General features: G+C 42.3%; 1 protein-coding gene across 9 annotated transcripts in view; it reads left to right on the top strand.

Moving 5' to 3' along the window:
- GIT2 (GIT ArfGAP 2) overlaps nucleotides 1–22,571 on the top strand; it is a 133,559-nt gene that overhangs the window by 70,639 nt on the left and 40,349 nt on the right. For 6 of the 9 annotated variants that reach the window (XM_033954902.1, XM_033954894.1, XM_033954895.1 and 3 more), the window contains exons 14-15: nucleotides 4,971–5,120; nucleotides 9,397–9,642. The exons of 1 other annotated variant lie outside the window; for it this stretch is intronic. In XM_033954902.1, coding sequence (XP_033810793.1) covers nucleotides 4,971–5,120; nucleotides 9,397–9,642 — 396 coding nt within the window. The remainder of the gene's footprint in view (nucleotides 1–4,970; nucleotides 5,121–9,396; nucleotides 9,643–22,571) is intronic. 2 more of the 9 variants (XM_033954899.1, XM_033954901.1) reach the window with 1 other exon arrangement.

Here is a 22,571-nt window from a genome sequence, read left to right as displayed (position 1 = left end):
TCCTCTCCTTCCCCCTCCATGCTCTGGCATCTTTCCTCTCCTTTCTTTCTCTTCCTCCCTCCTTGGTCTGGCATCTGTCTCCTTCCCTTCCCTCCATGCCGTGGCATCTTTACTTTCCCCTCTGTGGTCTGGCATCTCCTCTCCCTCCTTCCTTTCCCTCCCTCCCTCTCCTCTCGCTTCCCTGGTTTTCCTTCTTCCTCTCTCTCCCCAGTCGGGTGCACCAATTCTCTCACCCTCCCAGTTCGGCAGTTCAGCGTTCACAACTTGCTGTTCTTGTCAGCTTTGGGTCTTTCTGTCTGCTGGGTCTCACCTATTTCCTGTTTGGAGGAAGGAGGGACCTGGCAAAGAGGAAGGCCCGAAGCCGACAAGAGCAGAGAGTTGTGAACGCTGTGCACCCCCTTATGTGCTGTAACTGGGGTGGACTCCCCTGCAGAATAAACAGAATCCTTTAAAAAAAAAAAAGTTTAATGGTACCTTCTGTGCTGAGGCAGTTTACTGGCTCCGGAGCTGCAGATTTATGCTGCCCATTTTCTCCCGTGCTTTATCTTTTGCACAGCCGCAGTGAGTGGTGGCGGGCTTGATCCGACAGGATTCTTGAGGGGGGGAGGTCTCAGCCAAGGCTCACTGCTGGGAGAGCTTTTACATTTACCAGTCTGGGAGAAAGAGCTTGAACTTGATGGCCAATCAGGAGCACTTCTAAGCTCCATCAGGCTCCAGCTCTGTCTCCCTGATGGGTGGATGTGCAGAGCTCTCCCATGTGAGTAACAGTCACTGCGCGATGAAAGAAGGTGCGCTGCTTGGATGGAACATTGCTAGAGAGGTAACCTTTCTGCTGTAGCCATTAGCCAGAAATGTGTCCTTTTCTTTCTGCAGGCTGCCTTGGTCACAGACACTTAGTGCTCTGTTCACTAGTGTGCATAGAACCCCTCTTCTTGTATATAGGGGGTGATGGAACTCTGCATGTAGATAATGGTTGGTATGGATGGGTTTCCTAAATATTGTGTGTCCCAGGCTTCCATCTGACCGCTTTCTGATCATTACATCCAGAAAGGAAGACATCCATTGGTCTCTCCATGGTGAATTTTATGTTGGAATGACGGTTGTTCAGATGGTTTTAAAATGTCGTCTGTTTTGCCAGAGGAAATATGGGCATCGATGTACTTATTTGTCAGATTGGATTTAATGATCCTTTCAGGAAATTATAAAGAACATTTTTGTTGTTTTATGTAATGATGATCTATCGTGATGTATGTGGTATTATGAATATTAAGTTATTGTTTTAATCAGGGCTGTGGAGCCAGAGTCGAGGAGTCTGAGACATTTTGGATACCTGGAGTCGGAGTCGTGGGTACCAGAAACTGAGGAGGAGAAGGATTTATCTACCTATTCCAAGCCCTGGTTTTAATTATAAATATACTGTTGTGATCTGCTTTGTATAAACGCAGAATATAAGTAATAAACTATAATGCGTGCATCATTATAGCACATTAACGCCCCCTTTTACTAAACTGCGTTAGCGGTTTTTAGCACCGGGAGCCACGCTGAATGCCACGTGCTACTCCCAACGCTCATAGAGTTCCTATGAGTGTTGGGAGCAGTGCAGGGCATTCAGCGTGGCTCCCGGTGCTAAATAACGTTAGCGCAGTTTAGTAAAAGGGGGCCTAAATGGAAGATGTGATGCCCATCCATTCTATGATTGAAGTCTACAAAATCCTGAGTGGAGTAGAACAGGTACAAGTGGATCTTTGTAATTTTTGACGGAGGAAAAAAAAAAGGGGGGACACTTGATGAAGTTACAGGGAAATACATTTTAAAACCAATAGGAGGAAATTTTTTTCACTCAGAGAATAATTAAGCTCTGTAACACGTTGCCAGAGGATGTGGTAAGAGCGGATAGCAAGCTGATTTTAAGAAAGATTTGGACAAGTTACTGGAGGATAAGTCTATAGTCAGTTATTGAGAAAGACATGGGGGAAGCCACTTCTTGCCCTGAATCGGTAGCATGGAATATTACTACTCTTTGGGGTTCCAGAATCTTTTGTTACACTTTGGGATTCCGGAATCTTGCTATTCTTTAGGATTTTGAATGGAATGTCGCTACTCCTTGGGTTTTGGCCAGGTACTAGTGACCTGGATTGGCCACCATGTGAACTGGCTACTGGGCTTGTTGGACCATTGGTCTGACCCAGTAAGGCTGTTCTTATGCTCTTAACTGGAATTTCTCTATTAATGTGCACTAATTTGCCAACTTAAACATCTGCTAACACATAAGAATTACCGCTATTGGGTCAGACCAGTGGTCCATTGTGCCCAGCAGTCCGCTCCCACGGTGGCCCTTTTGTCAAAGACCAGTGCCCTAACTGAGTCTAGCCTTTCCTGGGTACATTCTGGTTCAGCAGGAACTTGTCTAACTTTGTCTTGAATCCCTGGAGGGTATTTTCCCCTATAACAGCCTCCAGAAGAGCGTTCCAGTTTTCCACCACTCTCTGGGTGAAAAAGAACTTCCTTACGTTTGTATGGAATTTATCCCCTTTTAACTTTAGCGAGTGCCCTCTCGTTCTCTCTACCTTGGAGAGGGTGAACAACCTGTCTTTATCTACTAAATCTATTCCCTTCATTATCTTGAATGTTTCGATCATGTCCCCTCTCAGTCTCCTCTTTTCAAGGGAGAAGAGGCCCAGTTTCTCTAATCTCTCACTGTACGACAACTCCTCCAGCCCCTAAACCATTTCAGTTGCTCTTCTCTAGACCCTTCTGAGTAGTACTGGTTTTACTCTCATTATATGATACAGGGGACATGAAGTTCAAAACTCGACATGGAACTAGATTTACTGAAGGGAAAATGTACCAATCTTTTGCAGCTGGAGGTGTCTTTGCACTTCTGCAGGTGTGGGGCTCACGCCCAGGCATCACATCACTGTCAGCAGTTCACTCGCCTTTATCTTCCCTTTCTGAGTCTTGTCATATAGAGAAAAACATTCTTTAAACTCAGAAGAAAATATTTTAAGGCCTGTAAATACATTGAGTCTTAAAAGTATAACACTACTGTAACCATTGCTTTTAGATGTCAACGTGGTTTTTAACATGCTGGTGCAGCTTAGTAAATAGGGCCCTAACTGCAATAGGATGCTCAGATCTGGAATCAAATTAAATATCTGTAAACTATTCATAGTAGTATTAAGACATCATTGAACACTCAAATAATTGCAAGGGATTTTTTTTTATCTTTTAGGATTTTTATATTCTCTCTTAAAAAAAATGATGCATGTTTTTGACCAGCAGTTTCCCTTATCTATGGTGCTAAGTTGGAACTAGTGCTGGGATTCTGGTGCCACAATCCTTATTGTAACTATCCCGGGGGGGGGAAGTTTCCCCTTTGGAAGTTAAAAAAAAAAGTAAACTTGCACCAAACACAAAAAAATCTGTGCTTTTTTTTCTAAATTTGATGTATGATTTCATGTTACGTAATAGTATATGAAATGGGTGGACCCCATTTTTTTTTTTTTTTTTACTGTTAGCCTAATGCACTTTCAGTAAAAGGAATCTGTTAGATTCGGCAGCAGCAGATGCCTTTAAAAAAGGCCACCGATCGCATGCATGTCGATCGCGCAATAGCGCCATTTATAGAATCGCGCCTTTTGGGAAAGATAGGTGCCGAGGTGCCGAAAATCTAGGCCAGGTTTTTCAAGGCCTACATTTCCGGCACCTACAGAAGCACTTTACAACACCTAACACCACTTCCAGTGTCAGGTACACCTATAAAGGCGTTGAGCATTGTAAAGCATCTCCATAGGCACATTGCAGGCACCATTGTTTTTAGGTGCTTTGAATTTTTTATTTTTTTTTTTTTAAACCTTTTAAATGGCATTTTCTGTTTTATATAATATGGGCCTTAATGCACATTTGAGCGCACAGTAACAGCCAATGCATAAACTTACTGTATGTGCTCGACTATTAACTCATCCAAATGTAAACCAAGATAACATTCCCCGACCCCCCCCCCCCTTTTAAGGAGAGATAATGTAAATATAAACCGATGGTTTATATTTAAATGGTTCTCTCTCTCCTGTGGCATCTGGTGTTTTTGCTGCTCCTTCTCTTTCCCAAGGCATCCTGCCATAGTTTACTCTGCTCCTCTAAAACTGGAAACTCAGTCGATCCATCCCATTGTACAGATGAGGCCCCTCCCCAGGCCTATTTTACAGCTCTTGTGATCCAGTGGTGAGCTGGGGCAGGAGCGATCTCCCTATGCTCCTGCCTATGTGGTCTCTGTACCAAAGATGGCTGCTGCAAGACTGCCGCTACAACTCATGGCAGCCATTTTTGGTAAGGACACCAAATGGGCAGGAGCAAAGGGGGAATTGCTCCTGCCCCAGCTCTCCACTGGTCCACCAGGGGGCTGTAAGGTAGGCCTGGGAGGAAGGGCTTTGTCTGTACAACTGGAAAGAGGACGTAAGTGGGAGGTTTTTGCCAGTTGCAGCAGGAGGGAATGACAGGAATGTCAGATGCTGGGAGTGGGTGGTCAAATATAAACAGATTTAATTTTTGATGCCTTTTTTGGCTAAAAATTCTGTTTACATTTGAGATATGCAGGAACTTTTACAGTATTTTTTCCATTTCCAAGCATTGATAGCATTTTTTGCTAAGGGGCATAGCTAGATAGAGAATGGATATAGAGAGGTTTCAACAGTTAATACCTTACACTTAATGCACGGTAACTAAGGTAGCAGTTAAGGGAAGTTTTAATATGGAACCCATATTGAAAAGTGCAGGGAGCATCCTAATTGGTGCTTTTATTAAATTTGCAGCCACTGCATAGTAAAATCCTGCATTAAGCCATGGCAACTGCAAATCTTACCATGGTTATTTAAAAGGATCTTCATTATGGTGGCTAAAAGTTATACTGCTCTTTGGAGAGAAGGTATTTTTCATATTTGTAGACATTCTTGTGAAACAGTTTTTATTTTTAGAGCATGGATTCAGACTTGTCAGATGGATCCATCACCGTCCAAGAATTTCTGGATGTTAAAAATGCTTTGGTGGCTTCTGAAGCAAAGATACAGCAGCTGATGAAGGTGAATAACAACTTGAGTGATGAGCTAAGAATCATGCAGAAAAAGGTAAAAGAAAATGCAATTTGAAAGTTTTAATTTTAGAATCTGATTTCATTGGACTGACTCATGGTGTTTCCCTCCCTCGCCTTTTAGTTTAAGAATTGTCATGGAGAAGATAAGCCAAATGTCAAAAACGAATGTTCATATTGTAGCAAAGTTTATCAAATAGTTAAAATCCTTTCCATTTTACCTGAGTTTCACATGAAACAATCTTTTGAAATATTTAGAATGTATTCTTGAAACCTCAGAACACTGGCTGGCTGTCATTCATGGTGGATTGTTCTATTTCTCTACAGATTTGTATGGTTAGTAAAACGCTCAGTGTTTGTCATTAAAATGATGCCTTAAGACAGATCTGAAGTATTTGGGATTGTGAGTGCGACATGGAATTATTTTATGTTTAAGGAATGAGAAAGTAGATTTGAAATATTTAAGAATTTGTGGAATTTATAAACTATTGCTGCTTTTTTTGTTACTGCAAAGTTGGAATTGAATAAATAAAAATTGTATTTAGGGCTTGCGGTAAAAGATTTGTGATGGCATTGGGAATAAACTATAAGAGCAAGAGTGATGGGGACACAAAGTGCTACTAGTATGGGTCCTTTTACTAGGCTGCACTGCGCACTTAACGCAGTAAAAAGTAAATTATCCTGAGACATGCTACAGTGCCACATGGTAGTTTTTGAATGTGCGGGAACTAACCATGCACTAAATAGCTTTTTTTTTGGATTTTTTTTAAGTGGACGCATCAGAAGTGATGAGTGGTCATTCTGTCCTAACCAGTTGGCGAGCAGTAATGTAGATGCGCTAACTATCGTGTTTCCCTGAAAATAAGACACTGTCTTGTATTAATTTGGGGCCCAAAAAAGGAACTAGGTCTTATTTTCGGGGATGTCTTATTTTTTTTTCATGTAATGATCATCTCTCCCTTCCTCTCCTTCACCCCAATTCTTCCTATTTCCTTTCTCTCCCCCACATGTGCAACATCTTTCCTCCCCTCCCTCCCATCCCCCTGTGCAGCAGATCCCTTGCAGCTTCTATCCCTCCCAACCCTTGTGCAGCAGAACCCTTGCAACTTCTATCCCCTGCCACCGTGCACCTCTCCCCCTCCGCCCATTGACCTATCTCTCCCTCCAATCTGAACCGAGAGACAGGACCTTATAACAAACCAGCAGCGTCGGCACTCGGCAGCCATCTACACAGGCTGCTTTGTAGCTATCTCCTGGGCGTGCCTCTGCTGATGATGTCATCAGCAACATGGAAGAACGCCCAGGAGATAGAAGGCCGTGAAGCAGCCTGTGTAAATGGCTGTCGTGTGCCGACGCTGCTGGTTTGTTATAAGGTATTCCTGTCTCTCGGTTCAGATGGGAATATCAGTGGGTGGAGGGGGGTGGGGGAGCGCTTCTGCTGCCGGCGACTAGGGCTTATTTTCGGGGGTAGGACTTATATTAAGACCTACCCCCAAAAATCATGCTATGGCTTATTTTCAGGGTAGGTCTTATTTTCGGGGAAACACGGTAGCTAACAATGCAGGAGCTTTTATAGCTTACAAAATAGGTGTCGGTGAATGCCCCCATGGTAATTTGTAAAATGGCTGTGTTGTACTGCACAGCACTTGTTTCGATCTTCACTCTGAACTCTTCGTGACTACAATCAATTCCGTCTAATCAACTGCCCGTTTTGACTGGACCCTTGAAAAGGCTTGCTAGCTGAAACATGGCCTGTGTCAGGTCATGGTAGTTTTTTATGTGTTTGTGGTTTAATTTTACCATTGCCCGAAGATATCTTTTAAGAAATAAAAGAAAGTCAAGAACATTGTGTTCCTCCACAGTTTTCCTTTTGTGTGCTAATGGCAGCATAAGCACAAGGCCATTAATGGGGAAAAAATAGAAAATTTGAGGATCTTACATCCACTGTTTAAAGGAAAAAAAAAAAAAGCCTTAGTGCACGGGGAAGAAATATAGGTACTGAAATATTTTATTATTTTAAATGGGGTATTTTTAGTTTTAATGTATGATTGTATTACTTTACTTTTAATTTTGGCGTTCCTTTCTTTTTGTGATTTAAGATTGTAATCCGCTATGACCTGTTGCATTAGCAGGATATCAAATGAATAATAAACATAAAGACCAGTGTAAGGACAGAGTAAGGCCTATTTGTACTGCAGCTAAGTAAAAGGACTAGTTTGGGAATCTATATTTGATAGTTGAGAACTGAGAGAGCTGGGTTGGTTGTTTGTTTGTTTTTGTTTTTTGGGGGGGGGGTGTTTAACCATAATGCACAAGCAACTTAGGGTGCAGTTTTCCTGGAAGCTTGAGACAATCTAAGTATCCTACTCTAAAGTCAGCTTTCTTGATAAGATTACCTATGCGTGTTTCCATGTAAGAAATAGTTTGGGTTTTTTCAATTAGTGTGGCTAGTAAGTTTTTGTTTGTTTTTTTTAAAATCACAGTATATAATTTCCCCCTGCAGACAGCTGTTTGGTGCAAATCGGTGGTGGTTTAGAGGCTGGCTGAATGACAACAAATACTCTGAAATTAACACTGACAGTACTGAGAATGTTAATTAACAAATCAGTGAGAGGATAGCGACTGTAGCACTGGCCTGTAGGTTTACATTTCACCGTAATCAGCCATTAGTAAAGAGTTACATGGTGCTTGCTTTGTTAATATATAACATTGTGTGTTATAACATGCAATTATTGTGATGATTGCTAGTTATGACCTTATTTTATACAATTAATATAAGAAGGAAGCCTCCATAAAATTTTAAGTTGGTTTGGTAGTGTGTATGTGAGCTTTTCTCACTTAAGTTACTCAAAGATGGCAGCTAAAGAAGAAGACAGGCTTCTCTTAATGTCAGATTTTGCTTCATGATGGTTTCTCCCTAATTAAAATGAGGAATGTATTGAATCGAATAAATACCCTGTTACATGCAGCTACTGTATTTGAAATTTCCCATTGCTTCCAATATTTACATAATCAGCTGTTTCGGTAGCTGTTGAATACAGATGGAATTAGAGCTCAACCAAAGGTCATAAAAGGTCAACTTGGAAAGTGAAAGGAGGTTATGCAGCAGACCCTGCATAACTCTTAAAATGCTGGAACTGTGTAAGGCGAGAGACTTGGTTCTATGCTGAGCCCAAAATTTGACCAAAACAAGCCTACAAGACCACCTTTTTAAAAGAAGAACATAAGAATGGAAAAATATCAGATTTTAAATTGAGATTGAGAGGCATAGTCAAAATTCTAGCCATCCAACACTGAGACAGACTAGGCCAATGGTTTCTATACCTGTCCTGGGGGGCTTCCCAGCCAATCAGATTTTCAGGGTATCCACAATGAATATTCATGAGAGAGAGCTGCATGCAGTGCCTACGGATCTCTCTCATGAATATTCATTGTGGATCTCCTGAAAACTTGATTAGCTGGGGAATTCCCAGGACAGGTTTGGGAACCATGAGACTAGGCCTATTGTGGTAACTACCTGAAAATGGCCACTCATGCCCTATCCAAAAGGAACATTTAGAAATGCCAGATTGTTTACATTTATTTTTCTGATATGTTAATATAGCAAATTTTAAGCATTACTGATCATGAACCATAAAAGATTTGATATTATTACCACATTCAATTACTGAACAATATTATGTCAGAGCTTCAAAACCACATTTCTCATCAGCTTGTCTAAAAGCAATAGCCAACATAAGCTTTTTCTTAACCTTAACTGCAACTGTCCCTCCTTGCTTTGCAAAGCACCTGTATTTTTCATTGTACTATATCCATGCAGTCTACCTTTTTGGGAAATTTAAACGGCCTACTTGTCTTTGAATCTTTTTGTAGTTGTTGTCATTTGTTATAAATGGAAAGATAAGTTTATACTGATTTGAATTTCATATCTGAAAACAAACATTTTTCCAGTCCTCCATTTACTGCAACACATGTATTGTGCCATGCACAGCTGACCTTCAATTTAAATTTTATAATTTTGTGGCAGCTGTATTAAAAGAAAAAAAAAAAAAATACTCAAATTGCCAAACCAGTTATTTTTCTATTAAAAGCCTGTAACGAATTAAAAATTCCAACAATTGTCAGATTTGAGGATCTATTAGTTTATCATATGCAAATAGTAATATTTTTGCCACTTGATCTGTTTTTTTTTTTCCAGCAATTGTTTATCCAGCGAGACCTTATGTTTGATTAGTAAAGCTGGTAGACAAAGATTTATTTGAAGCTTTTTCTATAAAAAGAGGAAAAAAAAATCCACTGAAAATTTCTTTCAGCTTCAAACGCTGCAGAGTGAAAATACGACCCTCAGGAGACAGGCCACAACCAATATATATCAGATCCAATCTGGCTCTGAATATACAGATCCCTCCAACCATTCTTTAAAGCGGCGGCCTTCAGCACGGGCTAGCAGGCCCATGTCTATGTACGAGACTGGATCAGTTCAAAAACCCTACCTCCCCATGGGAGAGGGCACCTATCCAGAAGAGAGCATGGCGAGACTGCAGCCCTTTCCAATATACGTAAGTAAACCTGCTAATGCTTCTTCTCTGTTTATATCTACCTTTCTGCTGCAACCCAAGCTTGCTTTTGCATAGTGCTCCTTTTAGCAAGCAGCGATAAGAGCATTTTAGCGAGGGGCTTTGAGGTAAGTGCTCCGACGCTCGTAGGAATTGAATGATCATCGGAGCATTTACCTCGCTGGCCTGTAGTAAAACACTCTACCACTGCTTGATAAAAGGAGCCCTTAATATAAGTACGGGGGTGGGGGGTGAGCCTTTCTCATTTGTGCGATCTGCTAACCAACTGCTTTCTGAATAAGTAAACAACAAAAAAGATTTAGCTGTTTTTTTTGCTGTATTAACATGTCTGAAAATGCTTTTATATTTGCAAAGTAGAACAAGTCATGGTAATAACAAGAACTGCAAAATGTGTGGTGAAGCAAAGTTGCTTCCTTATAACTTATGCTTCTGTTTTTATTTTATTGTATACTGGCTAGCTGAACATATCCATATATGAGAAAATCAATCAAGTATCGATAGTGAGATTCCCAAAATTCTGGTTCATGTATATGCGTTCAAATGTAATCTCAAGAAAAGTAAAGACATGAATGTATAGAGAAGTACATAATGCTGCAGTTTACTTGAGAGTGTATGGTAATAGGATGGGATAAGAATTAAAATCTATAGTGTGTGTAATCTGGTTTATCAATTTAACACGAAGAGTTGCCCTACTGTAATGTCAACAACACAGGGCCCCCCTCCCCCCCAAGTTCTTCATTGTGGCCCTCAAACAGTTGGCTGAAATGTTCAAGTCCTGAATACTAATGAAGTTCAATTTTGGCCTCTTGAATAGCGCATTAAGGCCTGGATTCTAAAAGCAACACCTAAGTTAATTGTTTTAATTGGCTCTTAACGATGGGGTAATTGACTGTGCATTAAAAAACAAATTACAAGAAAAAAAAGTAGAGCTATAAGGTACCTACAATACAAGGCCACCGGAATTGCGTCTATGGAGACGCTTAGCGGCTCCGAACATCAAAAGAGGCACAGTTATGGGTGGGGTTTGATATTTGAGCAAGCTAAGCGTCATTTTGTGTCAGTCAGGCATCAGAAATGTAGGCCTGTAAAACCCTGACCTGCATTTCCTGCGCCTACCTTTGACGCAGGCTGCTATTCTGAAAATGTTGCCATAGTCGGAGGGACATGCCACCGATGCAAACTTTTTTATTTTTTATTTTTTTTTCAAGCACATGCCAATTTCACTGCACAACAATTTTTTGGTTAAGTCTTGATTCCTGAAAAGTTTTTGGTGATTATGACAGGTACCAACTTGGTATGCTCAAATATGGTTTTGGTTTTACTGCATCACGTAAGAACTATGAGAAATAGACATTTTTATGTTTACTGACAATAAAATATATAGTCAAGTTTACGTTTCGCACAAGCGACTAAATGAAACAGAATTAAAAGTGTTTTGCTCCCAAGTTTCTTTTATATTCAGTGTCTGGTGCATCACGTTGTAGCATCCAACAATAGTCGGCAAGCATTGACGGATTCCAATTGCCCTGGTATCGTTTCTCCATCGTAGCTATGTCTTGATGAAACCTTTCACCGTGCTCGTCACTCACAGCACCGAGATTTGCGGGGAAGAAGTCCAAGTGTGAATGGAGGAAATGAATCTTGAGTGACATATTGCACTTCATTCTCTTGTATGCTTTGAGAAGTTTGTCTACCAGCTGAATGTAGTTTGGGGCTCTGTAATTGCCCAGAAAATTGTCAACAACGTCTTTCAAGGCTTTCCAGCCAATTTTTTCCGGCCCAACTAACAGATCTTCAAATCGCTTGTCACTCATAACATGTCTGATCTGGGGGCCAACAAAAATACCCTCTTTGATCTTGGCATCAGTTATTCTTGGGAACATCTGTCTTAAATAACGAAAACCTTCCCCTTCCTTGTTCATTGCTTTCACAAAATTCTTCATGAGTCCCAGTTTAATGTGAAGAGGAGGCAAAAATATCTTTGTCGGGTCAACAAGCGATTCATGTGCTACATTTTTCTGTCCTGGAACTAACTTTTTACGGAGTGGCCAGTTCTTTCTAGAATAGTGCGACTCTCTGTCTCGGCTGTCCCATTCGCAGATGAAACAGCAGTACTTTGTATAGCCAAGCTGCAGTCCTAGTAACAGAGCAACGACTTTGAGGTCTCCACAGATATTCCAGTTATACCTGGTATACTGGACATACTTTAGTAACATTTCCATATTCTCATATGTTTCTTTCATATGTGCTGCATAGCCACAGGTACTGAAGGATAAACGTTGCCATTGTGCAACAGAACAGCTTTCAGGCTTAACATTGACGAATCAATGAAAAGACGCCACTCTTCCGGGTTGTGATCACAACCAAAGACCGAGAACAATCCTTCAATGTCACAACAGAAACAGAGACTGTCGACTTGTGCAAAAAATTTGGTTATATCATGATGCCGGTCTCGAAACACAGAAATTTTCGTACCTGGTGATAGCAAACACCATTCCTGCAGTCTCGAACCTAGCAGCTCAGCTTTTGCTTTTGACAGACCCAAATCTCTGACCAAATCGTTCAATTCGGACTGTGTTATCAGATGTGGATCGCCTGATGAGGATGGTTCAAAATCCGGGTCAATGTCACTGTTAGAACCCTGCACTGCAGTTTCTTCATCTGGTTCGTCTAAGGTCCAATCCTCTGGTGGTTTCGGAACTGGAAGACTGTCATCATGTGGCATGGGTCTCATTGCTGAAGGCAGATTAGGATATTCAATTGACTTCTTGTTTTTGGCAGAGAAACCAGACACATTAGTCAAACAGAAATAACAGTCCGTCACATGGTCTTTCTGTTCTCGCCATATCATCGGAACAGCAAATGGCATCGTCTTTCGAGTACCTCTGAGCCAGGCTCTCAGACTAACAGCACATGTCGCACAGCAAATGTGAGGCGCCCATTGCTTGTCTTGATCACCTATTTTGCAGCCAAAATACAGATGATAGGCTTTCTTTACAAGGGCAGTCATCGAACATCTCTGAGGCGTAAGTGTATATTCCCCACAGATATAGCAGAATGTGTCGCGGCTGTTACGACACCGACGAGACATATTGCCCGACACCAAAACGTCTATAGCATCAAGCTTACTTACTGTTATATTGCTACAGCTACTATACTACTATACTTTACTATACTGATACTATATACACACACGGACTATCTATATTAACCAAATGAGCAGGATCGGTGTATGGAAGCCACCATTATAGCATGGTGAGACAGCGCAAGCTCGTTCAGACCTGCCCAGACATGCCCAGGATGTCATCTTCCATAAAACAGCTTCCAACCTGGCTAGATTTTATGCATGGACATACCCAGGCGGCACAAACCGTTGTTGATAAGACACTTATGGGAGAAAAAATTGTTTGCATCCAAATATAAGAAAAAATCACGACAAAATTGAAGATTTCTCTGAAATGGTACGTGATGGGTAATTTTTGATGTAATATTCATGATCAGCACCCAAAATTCTATAAGAAACACCCAGCAGTGTTCAGGAAGCAAAAACTTTGTTGTGCAGTGTTTTCGGTGCTGCTTTCAGAATCCGGGCCTAAATATCTGAAAAAAGAATTGCCATAGGCCTGGCATGGACGATGGTTGGCGTAGGGCAGATGCAGCACCTTACTGTATGGATGGCCGTAGGCAGTAGCTTAGTAAGGGGGTGGGGGGGCGGTCCTCCCTGGGCACCCTCTTGGTGGGAGCACCAGCACCCGTCCTCTCTGCCCCTCCTCCTTTCCCTTCCCCACCACCACCATGTGCTTGCGCCGCTTCCCTTCCTCCCACACCTCTTTAACGTTTGCGGCATGAACAGCAACTCCAACCTGCTGCTCACACCAGCATCTAATTCTGACATTCCTTCATGGACCCCGGCCTAGAAAGCGACGTCGGAGGAAGAGCCGACGCTGGTGTGAGCAGCAGGTTGAGGTTGCTGCTCATGCCGCAAACGTTAGAGGTACGGGAGAAGGGAAGGAGCGGATAGGGTGGGGGCAGAGAAGAGGGCAGGGGAGTGGCACCACCACTCTGGGTGCCTCTCATCCTTGCTATACCGCTGGCCATAGGTCGGATCAAAGATCAGGAATTATATTTAGATGCACGTATACTGTGGTGGTATGATTAAAACTAGAGAAACCATGAAATCCTTGCATTCAGAGAATTATGGAAACCATGTCAAAGTTTTGCTGAAATACCAGAAAGAGAGTATATGATGAAATCCAACATTTTCAGTGATATATTTAACTTTTGGTGATCCTCGGAGCTTTGTCGTATTCACATTGTGGCCCTTCACATGACAAGGGTTAGAGATCACTGCCCTATTGCACTGACCAAGAGCCCAACTAGCTCAGTATCTTGTTTTCAACAGTGGCTATTCCTTTATAGCCATTGTTTTCTGGTATGACGATTACGTTCCTTACATCAACGTCTTGCACGTGATTGTTAAAATTTCCTGCGCGTGTGTTCTAGTTCGCTGCACGCAATTGTCCTGAGCTGAGTTGTCTTGCATGCAGTTGTCTTGCGCACAATTGTCTTTGCGCAATTGTCCGCGCGCTTTTGTCTTGCGCGCATTTGACTTGCCACCTTTCTGGTTTACTAACACTTTTTTTCATGTATGTAGAAAGATAGGCTTGGGGGATGTTATGCCCATGGCTTGCCAGGGCATGGCAAGTAGTCACTTTGGCTATTAGAAGTAAATCTTCATGTCTGCTTGCTTTTTAGCTGCAGTCCTTGCCTTACATCTATGCCAGACAATTAGGCAGCCTTACAACTTACTTTTGTGAGAGCAAGTTGTTTATCAACTTGTATCATATCTCTTATACTGTTTCATGTCTTACCAGGAAGGGCCGAGGAAGGTTTCTCATGGTACTGTAATTAGGAAGGGCCTGAACTCATTCCATCTGTGAGAGTTAGGAGATAAGGGAAACACCTGTTGTTACTGCAGAAACAGCAGTGTCTGTGTGTGTGAGAAATTCAGCACTTTCTGTGCTATAAAAGACTGAGAGTCACAGACTGGACTTTGAATCTTGCTGCAGCCACGGGAGAGCCGTGGACTGTACCTTTCCCTTGATCGTCTAGATTCCTGATCAGTATTGGAGAGGGGCGTGGCAGACATGGTTAAGTATTCTATTTGGTGTATACAGATATTCTCTGCTTATATCTTGTATATTATCTGATGTCTATCTGCATTATTTGTATATTATCTGATGTTTATGCAATAAATCATATTACTCTGAAGCTTTGTTGGAGGTGACTTCTACATACCCTTGTTAGATAAAACACATGGCAGAACAGTGGATCAGGCTCTCTATTTTACTCAGCAGTTTTTTCACATTTGTAATGTATGTATAAAGTGGAGAATAGTTAAGAGATAGTTATTTAAAGCAATCACTGATTTGTTTGGACCAGGGAGGTTCGGCGGTTTGGGACTTCCGGATATCAGCATGTTTAATTTGGCTTGCTTGCTTCGTTTCTTGGGTAATTGGTGCTTACAGAGCGATGATTATCTTTTTCGGGGCTTCGAAACTGCTCTTTTTCATCCCTGGTACTTGTTTTCGTTGTCCCAGATGCCTGTCCGCCACTTGCCCCCCGCACTCCGATCCAGTTTTCTTCTTCGGTCTTGGCGCTTTTGCTGGAAGGCCTTGGTCGGGATGCTGGGGGGAGACCCTTAGGTTTCGAATCAGTTGTCTATACGGGGTAATCCGTAGTTCCTGCCTGGCTGTGATAACCCTGTCTTTGTGCGATGGACTGGAGAGGGGTTGCTTCTTCTTGAACATTTATTGGATGCTGAGGGAGCTATAAAATCTTGGGGAGCTCTTCCCATGCTCCATTCCTTGGGGGTGAGGGGTTTATTTGCCTATAAACAAATTCATCATTATGTGGAGTCCTTGAATCGCCCGGGCTTAAGGTTTAATTTGGGACACCAATTTCATCTCTTTTTTGCCCAGTTTCATGCTAGTGGCTTGACGGTGTCTGCGTTGCATGGTGCTTTGCGCTATATCGCTCCTCGGAAGTCTTATAAGGCTTTGGAGCACCGCTGGGGGAGGGACTTGGACATACCTGTTGAGTCTTTGAATTTCCCTTCCCTTATTAATCGTATTTCCTCTATTTCTATCAGCGCCGAACTGAGGGAATGCCAATTTCAAGTGATCTATCGAGCATATTTTTCCCAAGAGCGGGTACACAAAGCTGGGGGCATTTCTTCCCCGACCTGCCCTAAATGTCAACTGGGATGCAATTCTTTTTTTCATGTATTTTGGGGTTGCCCTCAAGTGAAAGATTTTTGTAGGGCCATACTCTGCTTCCTGGAGCGGCTTATTGGTCACTCTATTCCGATGTCGCCGGCAGGCTTACTTTTGGACAGATATGAATCTTTGCGAGTGCCTGCTCGGGAACATCGGATGCTGATCCAGAAAGCTGCTGTTATAGGAAAGAAGATCATACTTAGCGTTTGGATGCAAGCGACCGCACCTGCTTACTGGGCTTGGAGGAATCGCTTTCATAATTTGATGCTTTTGGAGCAGCACCATGCCCGCTTATCCTTCAAGCGGAAAAAGGTATTTTTGCAGACCTGGGACTCCTATATTCAATCGCTGTCCCCTCAGGCCAGACGTCTGGTCTTAAATTCCTTTTAGCTGATGATACGGTATGACCTTGGCAGTTTTTCCGGGTTGGATGGTATCCTGTTTGGCTGAGTGTGGATAGAGGGTATGGATGATCTGGTGAGAGTGGTATGTTCATTGGGTAGGGAGGGGTTTGATTCTGTGAGGGGGAGTGGTTGGGGCGAGGGTGTCCGGTTTGGTGCTGGCTGGGCAGCATAAGAACACAGCCTGCTCAGCAGTCTCTCTGTTTTCTCTGCTTGTTTGGGGGGGGGTATGGGTAGGGATTTGGGGGTACTTCTGGGGTGGAGGGTATGGTTGCATTTGGGAGTAGATGGGGGTTTGTCCTTGGGTTTATTTGAAAATTGTTCTTGTACTTTTGGTGTTCTCAGCTTTCTTGTACTCCTGTTTGGTGTTGTGTATTTGCTGATGGTACATCAATAAAATATGATTTACATTAAAGCAATCACTGGTTTCCAAAGGTAGACATCAGTAAATGTCTGTAGATGTATTATTTTGACCGATATCCATGGAAAGAAGCATAGCAAAGTGCATGTTAGGTATACATTTTTAATAATTCTGCAGTAAATTTAATTTGGTCCATTCTCTAAAGGTGTCTGCAGCTGGCGTCATGCTTATTGTAGGTTTCTGGGTCTCGTGGTGTCTTAATTTGGACCGTTTTCCTTACTAAAATAAAGTTTTATGTTTAGATCTTTAAATGCAGTGACTCCATTCTGTAATCTGTGGGTTGCCTTTGTTTTGTTTTATGAACTGGACCATAAATCTTAAATTCATAAGAGTTCAGCAAAAAAATAAATAACTGCAGGTTAATAATTTATTAAATAAAAATAAAGCCATTATCAGCAACCTTATTACTTACAAAAGAACCAGAATCAAACAGACAAGCCTTTTTCTTCTCTTGTTCTCTAAAGGGAATCATTAGTTTTTAGCATAGAAATCCATCTTTGGAGCAGGTACATTGGGTTTGTTTTTTTGTTCAATACTATTTCTATAGATTGCCCCTGTTTTTTCATCTAGAGAAGTCTGTAGATGTAATAAACAGACTTGAACTTTGCTAGTTGCTGGCAGGCTAGTACTGCTCCAAAAAGAGTCCGATTTAAAACAGAATTTTGCTGTAGCTGCATTTCTGATGTTAGCTCAGTTTGACTAGAAATTTTTCACCTCTGGCCAGAGAAAGATTGTTGCTCCCCCCACCCCTTTTATATCGAGACATCCTTCTCCATCTTGCATTCTCATTGTGCTAATATCCAGGAAATCTATAGTTATAGGATTTCTCTCCATAGCCGTTAATGGTAAGTCATTGGCTGTTGACAGGCTAACATGGAACTAATGGCGCTTTGCAATCATGATTGGTCTAGTTCAGTGGTCTCAAAGTCGCAGCCCGGGGTCCACATGTGGCCCGCCAGGTACTATTTTGAGGCCCTCTGTATGTTTATCATAATCACAAAAGTAAAATAAAACAGTTTCTTGATCATATGTCTCTTTAGCTATAAATGACAATACAGTATTATTATTAAGACTTAGCCAAAAGGAAAGATTAAGAGCATAAGAAGTTGCCACCACTGGGTCAGACCATTGGTCCATCGCGCAAAATCGTCATTTATTTAATAAGACATTAAATTTTTTTCTGAGGCCCTCCAAGTACCTACAAAGCCAAAATGTGGCCCTTCAAAGGGTTTGAGTTTGAGACCACTGGTCTAGTTTAATAAGGATTAAGTCACAGGAATTGGTCCTGTGATGCAAAGGCCTAGTCAGTTTAAGCATGCACAACCCATTCTCTGATAGGCCCATGAAAGGGGAATCTCAGCAAACCTGCCCTCTGACTACCTTCATGAGTGAGCATAATTGTCCCAGATCATCATGACCTAAATGGCCTTCCACCACGGTTCTTCTGTCTCATGATCTCACCTAGAATAAACATTCCAGCTCCACATTGCAATGTTTTTTTAGTATACCAGCTTAGATCAATAATGCTGACAGCTTAATTCTCTTTAAAAAAAAATACAGCTCAAGCCTAGTCTGGACAGCTATGTAGCAAAGCCTGAATTTAACCTAACTTGCCTATAGGCCCAAAACCGCCCCAAGACTAACCTTAACACCACTATTTTGCCCGGCACTGAAGTCTGGCTTACCAAACTGTAGTTTCCCAGATCACTCCAGAACCCTTTATTAAAAACTGGTGTAACATTGACTACCTTTCAGTCTTCAGGTACTATCAACGATTTTGGCGATCATTAACAGCAGATCAGCAATTTCATGTTTGAGTTCTTTCAATACCCTTGGATGTATACTATCCGGTCCAGGTGACTTTTTACTCTTTAAGTTGTCAGTTCCTCCATATTGTTGCCTTTGAAAAGCATTTCTGGTTCAGGTACTAGTCTCAGTTAGGGTGATGGTCTTTGACCAGAGGGCCGCCACGTGAGCGGACTGCTGGGCACGATGGACCACTGGTCTGACCCAGCAGCAGCAATTCTTATATTCTTATCTTCTGTAAAGACCGAAGCAAAAAATGTATTTGATCTCTCCATTATGGCCCTATCTTCCCCGAGTGTCCCTCTTGTTCCCTGTCCTACGGATTCCCTTGCAGGCTTTCTGCTTCTGATTACCTGCAAATGTTGTTATGAGTTTTTGCTTCATTGGCAAGTTTTTTCTTCATGTTTTCTTTTAGCTTTCTTTATCTATGCTTTACATCTAACTTGCCAGTGCTTATGTTGCTTCATATTTTCTTCATTTGAATCCTGAATTCTTTAAAAGATGTTCTTTTGACTCCAATAGATTCTTTCATTTCACCTTTTAACTATTCTGGCTGTCATTTGCTCCTTACCTCTTTTTGGGGTCCTTTTACTAAGGGGCGCTAGCCGATTTAGCATGCACTAAATATTAGCGATTAAACGCTAACCCGGCCATAGAATATAATGGCTGCGTTAGCGCTTAGCATGCGCTAAATCGGCTATCACGCCTTAGTAAAAAGACCCCTTTGTTAATACATGGGATGCATCTGGTCTGGGCTTCGATGATGATATTTTTAAACAGTACAAACTGTATAAAAAATAATTTACTGCTTATCACAAACTTGTTGCTGCCTGACATTTTAACATTACAATTAGCAGATGTTCTTGTATGTTATGCTCATGACTATCCAGCGATCAATAGGGGGCCATGCAGGGTACACACACATCTCAAACTACCCAGTCTGATATCAATTCATGGTTTCTGAATAATCAAATCATCTCTTTAGCGTACCATGCTGTGTCATTCTTGATATCTAGAAACATCTATCACAGTGGTTCCCAAACCCTGTCCTGGGGGACCCCCAGCCAGTCGGGTTTTCAAGATATCCCTAATGCATACCTGTCGCTTCCATTATATGCAAATCTCTCTCATGCATATTCTTTAGGGATATCTTGAAAACCCAACTGACTGGGGGTCCCCCAGGACAGGGTTTGGGAACCACTGATCTATCACCTCCAGAAAATCAATATTGCTTTTTTATGCAAAACATTTCTTTGGTTAAAATTGAGAAACTAAACACAAGCTCCAGAACTTGAATGGCCACACATCAAATGCTGTAACCTTGTAATTATGCTGTGTTCTGGCCCTAACAAGCCCCATCGGTTGGACCTTAGGAGAGGGAAGGGAAATCGCACCTGAATCACCATGCTGCAGCATAAAATACCCAGCTTTAATTCCTATTCTGCTCCGATATAGTGCTTTATCTTGAAAAAAGATCCAGCATGGAAGTACAGAGAATAAACATCCTTAACCCACTCTCACTAAATGCAGGCAGGGCTTGTATCCATAGCTAGACAACAGGGGAACTTCTCTCCATGATCAAAAAACTCAAAGTAATGTGCGATGGTGTGTAGCGAGAGGCAGCCAACATTACAACCTGGTGGTGGTGGGTTTTCTTAACAGCATCCCCCCCCCCCTTCTCGGTCATACCACTTGTAATTGTCCCTCTATCATGGAATAACCCAAAAAGAAACTCACCGAATACAACTAATTCAAAATACAGTGATTAAACACATTCATAAATAGCTAAAAAATATGACCATGTCACCCCCCTACTCCGAGAATCTCACTGGTTACCAGTCTGTCATAGAACAACTTCTAAAATTCTTCTCTTAGCCTTTAAGATCAAGACTTCTCATCAGCCTGCCTTCCTTGATAAATATCTCCTTCCACACACCCCTTCCAGGGCCCTCAGGTCCACTAACCAGAACATACTAACAGTCCCTCCAAACAAAGATTTGTACTATACCAGAAACACAATATTCTCTGTTGTCACGCCCTCTCTTTGGAATGCAATGCCATCGAATCTTTGTTCTGAAAAATTCCTTAAACAAGTTTAAAACGCTCCTTAAGACATTTCTCTTTAAAGATGCTTATCAAAATTCAAACTGATGTCCCAAATAAAAACGGGACAACAAAAACGCTTCCAGGAAGAGATACCCCATTTTTTCCTCTCGTTTCATCCTCCCCATCTCTCCTTATTTTATTTATACAATGTAATTTAAAAACCTTTCTTTTCCTTCTCTTTTGTCTCATACCCTTCGTAATCAAGTCTTTGTATTGACCTTATAACCCCCCCTATTTTTATTTTGGTTTTTTATATACAACTTTTTTATAATTTTTATCTCTTATTGTAAACCGACCAGATCCTTGTTATGGTCGGTATATCAAAATATTAATAAACTTGAGACCAATACTGAGCAGGGTCTCTTACCCACTGCTTGCGCTGGCTGAGCCTGCCTTCTGACATCAACTTCCTGGTCCTGGTCAGAAGCCAGTGTGAGTAGCATGGGGAGACCCTTCTTGCTGCCAGTAACTGCAAGAGGTACAGGGGGTGGAGAATGCATTTTAAGAGACACCCTCCCACATACCTCGGGGGAGAGGGATGAGAGATGCCAGCACCCCCACCAAATAGGCTTCTGGGGCACTATGTCTCCCTTTACTATAGCAATACTGTTCTGGGGTTGATTTTTAGAGCATTTTGCTTAATCTTGCATATACAGTAGTACCTTGGATTACGAGTATAATCCGTTACAGGAGCATGCTCGTAATCCAAAATGCTCGTTTATCAAAGCGAATTTCCCCATAGGAAATAATGGAAACTCGCTTTGATGCGTTTCCCCCCCCCCCCCCCCCCGAGAACCGGCATTGCTCCCCTCGAAGGCCACCCCTGCAATCAGGCACCCCCTCTCCCTGTGATCAGCACCCCCCTGCCTCGAACCGGCACCCCCCCCCCCCCCGCCACGATCCGACCCCCTCCCCCAACACGATTGGGCACCCCCCCCCCCCCCCGCCATGATCCGACCCCTCCGACACGATTGGGCACCCCCCGACACAATCCGAACCCCCCCCCGACACAATTGGGCACCCCCCCCCGCCGCTTCTTACCCTCATCTGGGCACTCTAGAAGATTGGACTCCTCGTCTGCTGGGCCTTGAGCATCTGAGCATGCTCAAGGCCTGCGAGTTCACATTCACGTTCAGAACATAAACTCACAGGCCTTGAGCATGCTCAGATGCTCAAGGCCCAGCAGACGAGGGCCGATCTTCAAGAGTGCCCAGATGAGGGTAAGAAGCGGCGGGGGGGGTGCCCAATTGTGTCGGGGGGGGTGCCCAATTGTGTCGGGGGGGTGCCCAATCGTGGCGGGGGGTGCCCAATCATGTCGGGGGGGGGGTCGGATCGTGGCGGGGGGTGACGGTTCGAGGCAGGGGTGTGCCAGATCGCAGGGGGGGGTGCCGGATTGCGGGGGAGGGTGTGCTCGTAAATCGAGCCATGCTCGGTTTCCGAGGCACTGATTTTGCAAATGTTTTGCTCGTCTTGCAAAACACTCGCAAACCGGTGCACTCGTAAACCGAGGTACCACTGTACATGACAGCTGAGAATGCGGTAAAACCTGAAGTGAAAATATGAACACTCTTATCTTCCAAGTAAAAGAGAACTGTTTGGCTGTAAATTAAAAGAAAAATCAATGTATAATGTAACAAAGGGATGGTATGTATTTTTAAGTCCAAAATGTTGTTATACCTCAGATGTTTGAATCAAGGATCACAGATCAGATTGTTAGTTTCATGTTGGGAAAGACTTTTTTTTTTCTTTATTAATTTTCAAATGTTAACAGTGCCATACAATGAATTTAAACATAAACACTACACAGAACACACTTTAAATATACAAATAATTTAAAAAAAACATAATTTTCTCCCCCTCCCATAATTAATAGTTACATATTTAATTTCAATAATATAG

The sequence above is a fragment of the Geotrypetes seraphini genome, chromosome 8 (genome assembly GCF_902459505.1).
Source record: "Geotrypetes seraphini chromosome 8, aGeoSer1.1, whole genome shotgun sequence".
Taxonomy (NCBI): domain Eukaryota; kingdom Metazoa; phylum Chordata; class Amphibia; order Gymnophiona; family Dermophiidae; genus Geotrypetes; species Geotrypetes seraphini.
The sequence above is the reverse complement of the archived record's forward strand: the minus strand, read 5'-3'. Positions and strand labels throughout refer to the sequence as shown.